Consider the following 9,217-nt stretch of genomic DNA (forward strand, 5'->3'; position numbering starts at 1 on the left):
CCTGGGGCCCTCTCACCTGCCAAAGTCTACAAAGCTCCAAATTGAGCGGCCACCCGCAGCCCCCAGAGCTGTAAACTCCAGAGCCCGCTGTCCATGGAATGCCGGGCCTGCAGAGGCCGCCGCTGCTTGCTCATCCAGACCCCAGCTGAGGCTCAGGCCCCAGGAAGGTAGCTTTGCCCTTTTGTTCAGCCAAGAAAGACACAACCCTCTTTCCTCCCCAAGGAGAGACGCTCCCTCCATGACTGTCTTTTGTTGGCACAATTCCTACAGACAACTGCCTGGCCACTCATGTGGCCCCCTTGTGGCCCTCTCTGGAAGAACATCCAGATCACTGCTCCGTGGCAACCAGGGCCATCCCTTCTTCCAACTCCACCCTAAAGAGAACTCCTGAGTGAATGGGGCAGCCTTTGGGCTTCGAGCCACCAGTACCCTGCCCACACGTCCTTCAAGTAGCTAGGGAAAGGCCTAGACCCCATCACAGGGGCCAGGAAGAGGGCCAAGGGTACAGGCTTTCGTCATTCCATGGCCTCCCAGAGAAGATCCGACTGAAAGAATAGACCGAGACCCCTCTTTAAGAAAAAGAAGATTTAGAGACGATGGAGAGGTGAAGCACAGCACAAGCCCAGCTGGGCAAGGGGCCCTTGGGGGGACAGCTCGATCCAGAGGCTCCAGGAGGCTTGGAGCCAGCCCCCCCGGGCGGGGGCAGTTCTATCAAGCACTGCACATGGACTCGGAGGTGAGAAGAGAAGCAGAGGAGAGGCAGGGGTAGAGGGCGGGAGAGGTGGGGCTCCCTCCTGCTCTACAGCCCAGTCACAGCCACCCCCTTAGGGGTTCACATCACCCGAGGAGGAAATGTGTACGTGGTATTTTTGATTTAAGAACATGAACATCACCGTCTGCCACAGCTGTAGCCATGCCCCAGGGGCCCCGGGCATCCCCCGGCAAACCCCAGGAGTGGGGGCAGGACATGCGCCCCCAGCCTGGCCCCTCTCTCCTCTGAACACTTTCATGCAAACACACAATGGAGGAGTGAGTGCTCCCAGAAGCCCTCCAGGCTTTGGAGCTCTGCTGGAAGCCTCGCCCACGCTGGGGCATGGAGGCTCTGTCCCCAGAAGCAGCCAGGGGACACATGCCACCACCAGGCATGATTTGGGTCACTGTTCCTCCGGCTCCACCTCGTCCTCGTCTAAGGACACCACCCCAGAAGAAGCTACGTCAGAGGCTTGCCGCTGCCGTTCCCAGCTGCTCACTGGTGGCAGGCAGAGCGGCTGGCAGTCCTTGCAGGGGGCTGGCTCCTCCTCAGCAGGAGAAAGGCAGGACTCTGTGAGGGGGGAGTTGTAGAGCGAGTCCTGGGCCTCCAGTGGGCCCAGGCTGCGGAAGGCACTTTCCCGGCTGGGGGGCAGTTTGGCGAGGAGCAGCTCATCGCCCAGCAGCTGGGAAGCCAGGCGGGCTGGGGAGCCCAGCAACCCGTCCTCCAGGCTGCACAGACTAGAGCACAGGGTCTCTGGGGACACGGTCTGCGAGCAGTCGCTCTCAGGTTCCACGGAGCCCTGGCGCACAGGCCGGGAGAATCTGTGGCCAGTGAAGAGGTCCTGAAGGTGGGGCCCCAGGGGCAGCTGCCCAGCCAGGTCTGCAGGGGGAGAGAAAGAAGACAGCCCTGCTAGCCCCATTTCAATTGGCCCACCTAGAAGCCACATCCTCCCGGCTCCCAGCCTCACAGGAGCTGAGTAACTTGGAGCAAGTTGCTTAACCTCTCAGTGCCTTAGTTTCCTTAACGGTGAACTGGAGGTTATAACTTTATGGGATTTTTGAGAGAACAACAGACTCTGGAACTTGGTGAGAGTCAATAAATACAGGGATACCATACGTGGTGCAGGTGGCTCACTGCACAAGGGGCGCCTGTCCAAGGCTGAATTCAGCCCACAGTCCCCGCCAAGCAACATGCCCAGGCACGGGGCTATCCCCACCAGAAAAAGGCGACCCCTTTTCTAACTTCCACAGATTCCACAGGGGCTAGTAGTGGCCTTGGATAAATGTTGGTCGTTATCATTATACCAGGGGTCAAAACAGGCCTGGAACTCAAACAAAAACACAATCAGTCCCCTTAAGACCACAGCAGCAATCCCCAATCTGCTCTAATGTACTGCCCACCCTGGAGAACTTGTTAATTAGCTGGAGGGGATGGGCCAATGGGTAGAGGCAATCTTCAAAGGCAAAGGGGTGGGGGGATGGTGACCTGTGAGGTTTGAGGCTAGAAGCTACAGAGAAAGTAAGCCACGTGGTTTAGAGACTGGAAGATGAAAGGAGGGCCTTTGCACAGCTGCACAGCTCCTGCAGGGTCCCCTCTGCAAGCCCAGGCCCAGGGAAAGATCCACAGGCAGGCCTCGGCTGGAGGGATAGGGCAAGGATCCCGAGCTGGAGCCAGAGGCCCTGTGGGCGGTCCCAGCCCAGCAAGCCTTCCTGTTTTCCTGGGGCCCCAGCCCTGCAGGGAGCTGTGCTGCTGCACTGCAGCTCCTCTGAGCTGCCAGAAGGCTGCCTTGAGAGGGCAAGGCAGGACACAGCAGACCCTCAGAGATCAGCTGCACAGAATGCATCGGTGAGGTCTCTGGGCTTTTTGTTTGTTTGTTTGTTTGAAGGTGGCTCTGCAGGTAAAGAATCTGCCTGCAGTGCAGGAGACCTGGGTTCAATCCCTGGAATGGGAAGATCCCCTGGAGAAGGGAAAGGCTACCCATTCTAGTATTCTGGCCTGGAGAATTCCATGGACTGCATAGTCCATGGGGTCGCAAAGAGTGGGACACAACTGAGCGACTTTCACTTGAAGGATTGTGAAGCCCAACTGCACAGACAGGCAAAGAAGGCTCAGCACCTATGGAAAAGGAACCACTCCCATTTCCAACCGCTGACTGCCCACTCACCAGTGGTAGCCAGCTATCCTGCCCTTGGAATGTCAAGGACTGTCTGGACAGTTTGTCCTTCTCCTCTCCCCTTCTGCAAGCTGAGGACATTTTGGGTCTCCCTTTCCAAAACAAAGCCTGAGCTCTGAACCACAAGGCCTGTCAGGCGGTTCCACCTCTGCTGGCAGCACTGGCATGAGATATCTCCCTCACCTGAGTCAGTTCCCCCAGCAAAGTCTTCATCATAGGATTCATCAGTGGAGTCCTCGCCATCCACCGAAGACCATGCCCGGAGCTTGGCTTCTGCAATGGCGAATTGCTCAGCCACTCCTGACAGGAAGGACAGAGTTTGTTTAGCAGAGGTGAGCTGAGATGAGGGCTCAGCTTAGACACAGGAGAGGGAAGACACAGCGGTACAGAAAGACTCCAACCCCCACATCAGGCCCGAGGAGATGAACATGAGCATCCCTACGATAAACCCTTTCAGTACCCACCTGCTGCAAAGCGAGCCTCCTGTTCACCCTCACTGAGGTCCGAATAGGAGGAAAAGGCTGATTCCAGGGCAGCAGGCGAGTCACTTGGCTTGCTCCAACCCTTCCACTCAATGAGGTGAGCCACTCGGCCCTGGGCCATGGCAGTGGGCTTGGTCACGTGGTCCTTCACCACCTGGGAAATACCTGGAAGGGGGTGCAGAATGAGGAAAGCTGGTAAGGACACAGACCAGAGAGCATCTGGGAAGAGAGGGGAGAGGTGATGGTAGTTAAGAGTCCACATGTGTCTTTGGCCGGGAGGAGGGAGCTGGGATTCATTTGAGAAAGAGAGGAAAGAGGGAGCCCAGCAAAAGCTCACAGGATACAGTCCCCAAGGGCATGTGCAAAAGGACAAAGGGGGTGCATACCATGCAGCGAGGATCTGGCCAGCGCAGCAATCTCCTGGATAGTTAGGGCTCTCCGGGACTTGGGCAGCATTGCGATTGTGTCTCCAACATTCACCTTGGGTGACAGCATCAGAGGGTGAGTGCCCCTCTGATAGCAGTGTCCCCCACAGGCCCATACTCCACCCAAGGCATCAAGGAGATGTGGGAGCTCGGAAGAGATGCCAGAGCATCTCTGATGTCCCAGTTGCCGCTGGGATATGTCAGAAAGTAAGAGGCCAAGATCTGCAAACTGTGTCCACTCAGGAAACAACATAGACATGAGCAGGTCCAAGGGAATAGAACTGCAGCTAACCTGCCACATCCTGGCTTGCAGGGAGGGAAGCAGGTTGACAAATAAATGGAGTGGGGCCTTTCAGAATAGCAAAGAGGGGAGGCCAAATGCATGGCAAGTGGGACTTCTCCAGGTTCTCTCCCCCTTGCCCATCTCGGTCTTCAGATCTCCCATTCTAGCTGTTTATCGAGCTTACAAGGGCCACAAACTCAGTATGATCAAAACCAAGCCCAACACCTTCTCCTCACATGTGGTCCTGCTACCAGACTTCCTGACTTCGTTCCACCCCACCATTCTCCCACTCCACCTGGCTCCAAAGTTCAGCATTACCATCAGCTCTCCCCTAAGCCTGCTTACCTAGATCTGTTATTAACACCTAACGACTCCATCTCCAAACTGCCTTCTATACTACTGTCATCCTTTCTACTCCTACTGCCACAGCCCTTTCTCAAGGGTGCACCCTCAGTGCCCCCTGCTCAGATTAGCGCAAGCGGTGGTCCCCCAAGTTCCAATTCCACACCGTTTTCTCAGCCCAGAATGTTGTGTATGTAAGTGTTCCCCACCCCGCTTCCCATGACTGGTTCTTCCTCATCTTTAGGGTCTTGGCTGAAATATCACTCTCTCAGAGAGCCTTCCTGGCCACCCTAGCAGTAGTCCAGGCTCCCTCTGTAGCCTACAGCCAGTTGCCATCCTCTATCAACAGACCCTGTGTGTGTCACTATGGTCTGTTTCCTGTGTCTCCTTACTTCTTGTTGGTTTTCAGCTCTATGAGGAATTTGGTCTCCCTTGGTCACTGCTGCACCCACCCTGTGTTTAACACAGGGCCTGGTACAGAGTAGCTCTGAAAATACATAGGCTGAATGAATTAGGCAAAGTATAAAAATAAACAAGTAATTTTCCTGGAGTGCAGCCGGTCACAACATGTCCCTATTTAAAATCTTTCCTGGGTTCTTCCAGTGCCCAGTGAAGTGGAAGCTGCATGGTCAAGCACTGAAGGAATCCATTCTGTGAGGCCCTAGGCTGCCTCCAGACCTGCTTGGAATCCACCAGTGATTTCCTCTGCCCAGTGAAAGCCCACCTTCCCACCTTCCCTCCAGGCAAAGGAACGCAGCTTTCCCCTGGGCTAAGAATGCCATCCTTGCCTGACAAAACGCTCCCTATCATTTAAGGCCCAATTCTCAAGTGCCACCACCTTCTAATTATGTTTTCAGTCCACAGTTTCTCTGTCTTCTTGTATGCCTGCACCCCCAGCTCAGCAATGTCCTTGCATCTTTCCTGAGGAATTTTGGGGTGGCAAAGCCTCAGTCTGATTCACCTGGGTTCCTACCTCCACCCTACACCTGGCTCGGTGCTCCTTGGCAGCCCTGGGAAACGTCTCCCTCAATGAATGAATGAAGTCAGAGGCACACGCCCCGTCCCCGGCACTGCTGACCTCTCCTCCAACACATTCCCACCCCTCAGAAGACGGGCTCCACCTGCCCCCTTGACCTCAGGCCCACCCCGTCCCTTCAATACCTGGCTGACAGGGCCCCCAGGGTGGCGCCGGCAGCTTCAGGCCCAGCCTGGCGGGGAGCACCTGGTGGGTGTTCCCTGGTTCGCTCTCCCGCCCTCCCATCACTCCCCCCAGCCATCGCCATCCTTGCCTGCGCTCGCGCAGCTGCGGCCCAGGCCCAGAGAAAAAGGTGTATGTCTCCCTGGCAACCCATCACCATGCAACAGGGTCTCCCGGGATACGGCCCGGGATGCGCTGACGTCAGGGCCCAAGGCGCAAGCAAGCCCGCCCGCTGGCACAGCGCCGAGCAGAGCAGACCGGCGCGCGGGGGCGGCCTTGTGGCCCCGGTGGCCGGATAGCGCCTCCGCTTGCAGGAAAAGGGAGCCAGAAGCAAGGCTGGCTGGCGAAGCGGGGGTGGGGCACACAGATCCCCTTCACGTGGATGCAGGGGCCCCCTTCCCCCTACCAACACCAGGGGCCCAGCACCTCTGGCAAGTCCTGGCTGTCCACTGAGGAAGGGCGGGAGGACCGGCTCCAGCCTCGGAGAGTCCGAGCAGATCCCAAGGAAGACAGAGAGAGGCCTCGAGGAAGTTCGATCCACTCCACAGCCCACGCGGGGTCCGAGGCCACTGAGGGGTGGGGGAAAGGCTTTCAGCTAGGCTCCTACTTCTGCCGAGATCCCCACTTTCATCGGGTGTTGCCCTTATCATTTCTCCGTACCCCATCCCCCAGCCCCTAGAACCTGAGCATCCACCTGGTGCTCTCCACAAGCCTGAAAGCCCCTATCCTCACAGCCATGACCTTCAGGCTTCCGGGGCCATTTTGTGGCAGACACTCCCCACCATCTTCCTCAAGATATATTCTATCAAAACCCTAGGTATGAAACCTCAACTTTGATAAGTTCTGAACCTTCTCAGGTTTCTCAACCTACCCATTCCTCTTGGAAAACACACCACATTCTTCCACCAACATCACCCCCTCTCCCTACCACCAACTTGGACCCTTTACAAGCTCCCTATGGTTCTTTCCTCTGGCCAGCCTCAGCTTGTGCGCAGCTCTTTACTCTTCTTTTCTGACAAACCTGTGATTTTTCTGACTTTCGTCCCAGTCCCCTAAGGCTTTTTCCTGATGCCCTGTCTGGCCCCAGCCTGTCTGTTCCTATCTCAGCCTGGTTCCCAATAGCTACCCAGAGTAATTTTCCTCTTGCCGCCTGAGCATCCTACTCCTCAGCTTCCCATCACCTCCCAAATCACATCTATGTCCCTGGCCTCACCTCTTCGACTTGTCTGACAAGTCCATCGTCCTCCGGGCCCTTCACGCTGCCACAGAAACATTTTGCCCAGCACAGAAATCATAGGCATGCTGGCTGTGTTGATGCAGAGAACCAAAAGCCCAGAACCGCTCCAGGCTCAGCTCCCAGTTCTATTCCTATTTTGGCTCCGGATGCTGAGCCAGTCCCCTCCCCACTTGGAACCTGTGCCTAGTCACAGAAGGAGAACACTCTGCCTCATGGCTTTGAGGAGGTGGGAGTGCCTGGGCCCAGCTGAGCTCTCTGGAGCTCAGGAGCTGAGGCCCATCCCCTAGACAGTGCCAACAGGCAATTGTACATCACAACTGACCTTTAGCTGGAGCAGCCGTCTCTGTCCCTGAGCCTCAGCCAGCTGGTGGTCCCCAGAAACACTACCAACCAGAAGGAAGACACAAGGTTACAGGCCAGCCCTGGCCCCCAGCTGGTACCTAATCAGGGCTCTCGAGGCCAGTCATGGAGTCAGCCAAACTCTCCTGACTGCAGGAGGGAATGACTTCCTGAACGCCAAACCTTAGCAGGGCCAGAGGGATCAGAGCAGCCTGCTGCTTCTCAGCTTCAAAAGTCATGAGATTAATTTAAGACTACAAATCCTAGAATTCCTCATGGGAACCCCAGTCAAATACATGTCTCAGCTAGAGTCTTAGTCCCAAAGAACCTCAAGTAACACCCACACTAAGGCCTCTGTGCCTGACCGCCTGCCCTAAAAGCCCAGGACTCATTCCAAACCCAACCCTACACACGTCACAAGTTACTGCCTGGCTTTAGGTCTGGGGAAATCCATGACACGGGAGTAAAGTAGGCTGGCCTACCTCAGACACTAAACTAAGGCCAGGCCCTAGTGTGCACCACAATCTATGGGAACCAAGGCCCAGGCAGTGGTCGGCAGTTGTGGAAAGGATGCCCCAACAGCCTCCCTCTATGCTCCTGTTTCCCTCCACAGGGCAGAGTGAGTTCTGTTTTTGTTGGGAGTGGGGTCAGGGGACTAAAACAGTTTTTTACAGATGAGAGGTGATCAGGTGTTCACAGGTGCCCCCAAATGGGGCTGCAGTCCCCTTCATCAACCTACGGAGTCTGAAGTGGGTAATAAGTTTGGTCAAAAACTCCAAGGTAGGATGCTTGGCCAGCGTCTGCAGGCTACCTCCTGAAGGGGGTTGGGACACAGCTAGGAGAAGACAGGTTCCCAGCATAGGGCCACTCCCAGGACAGTGAGAGGAGAGGTGTAGGCAGAGGGGGAGGTGACTGTGAGTGAGCATGCAAGGTCAGTCGCCACGAGCTGGAGAGGGTTGAGCAGCCCTTCTCTAGGCTGTGCGCCTCCTGCCACCCTCAGCGGTGGGGATGCAAGCGGAAAGACCACGAGTCCACCCTGCAGAGCCCAGAGGCAGTAGCAGGCCTTAGGAGCGAGCCTGAATCGGTTTACCCCCCTCCCGGCTCGGCCCGCTCCTTCCTCTTGCCGGGCCCGCCTCCCCAGTGCAGGCTCCTCCCTCTCCCAACACCGGCCCCCTCCTCAAGGTCCCCACCCGCCCGCGGCGGCCCGCGCACCGGGTAGCCTCAGCCCGATTCCCCAACCCGGGCCCGGTCTCCGCCTCTTACCCTGACTCGCCGGGCTCCGGGAGCCGATACAGCCCATGACCGGGCACCCAGCCACGCTAGCCCGCGCTCGGGGTCCGGGCCATCGCCCTGCAGAGGGTCGGGCCGCGGCCGCCACCGGGGAGGGGAGAGCCCGTTGAGAAGGGAGGGGGTGGGAGCCGCGCGTCCGCCAACGCTCCCGGGAGAGGGAACCGGGCTGGTGACGTAAGCGCGGGGGCGTGGCCACCGCGTCACCACCCAAGGCGGGCGGGGCGAAGCCGACGTCACAGCCACGTAGAGGCGGCCTGGGGCCAAGTCAGAAAAGGTTTGTCCTGTGCTCCCAGACCCAAGGCATCAAGGGTGGGGTCTGGTGGGACGGGTCACGCTCACTCACTGGGCCGGGGCTGCTGGTCATACTGCATAGGGGCATAAGACATTCTTTGTTATCCTGGGCTCTCAGGTCACAGATGAGACCTCGAAGCCATAGCAAGTGCCAACTTCAAAACAGCCTGAAACCCGGGGTCTTCACATACAGGGGTCTTACAGCACATTGTCATAGATCAAGACCAGCAAGTGTGTCCCATTAAGTACCCCGTGGCTATGTCCCCTTTCTCCCCTTCTAATATACAGGGAGCCCCACCATGTCCATTTTTGAGGGCCAACCATCTAAGACTTCCTAACCCTCCAGATCGCAGACAGGGGAAGAGGAAAGAGGGGTGCCCAGTTAGAGGGAACTGTGCTACAGTGC

The 9,217-nt window shown here is 57.1% G+C and overlaps 1 protein-coding gene across 4 annotated transcripts; it reads right to left on the minus strand.

The window, feature by feature from the left end:
- Positions 1-570: 570 nt before the first annotated feature.
- Positions 571-9,156, minus strand: FAM131A (family with sequence similarity 131 member A). Of its 4 annotated transcripts, none has more exons than XM_006056722.4 (6): positions 8,494-9,156; positions 6,081-6,223; positions 3,793-3,886; positions 3,389-3,571; positions 3,108-3,224; positions 571-1,630 (listed from the first exon to the last, which is right to left on the minus strand). In XM_006056722.4, exons 1-6 carry the CDS (start codon positions 8,528-8,530, stop codon positions 1,155-1,157), a joined length of 1,050 nt encoding a protein of 349 aa, XP_006056784.1. In that variant the 5' UTR covers positions 8,531-9,156; the 3' UTR covers positions 571-1,154. The 4 variants fall into 4 exon arrangements, with proteins under 4 accessions (XP_006056784.1, XP_006056783.1, XP_006056786.1 ...); XM_006056721.4 differs by lacking the exon at positions 8,494-9,156 and adding an exon at positions 6,868-7,182; XM_006056724.4 differs by lacking the exon at positions 6,081-6,223.
- Between the last annotated feature and the right edge of the window lie 61 nt (positions 9,157-9,217).

The sequence above is a fragment of the Bubalus bubalis genome, chromosome 1 (genome assembly GCF_019923935.1).
Source record: "Bubalus bubalis isolate 160015118507 breed Murrah chromosome 1, NDDB_SH_1, whole genome shotgun sequence".
Taxonomy (NCBI): domain Eukaryota; kingdom Metazoa; phylum Chordata; class Mammalia; order Artiodactyla; family Bovidae; genus Bubalus; species Bubalus bubalis.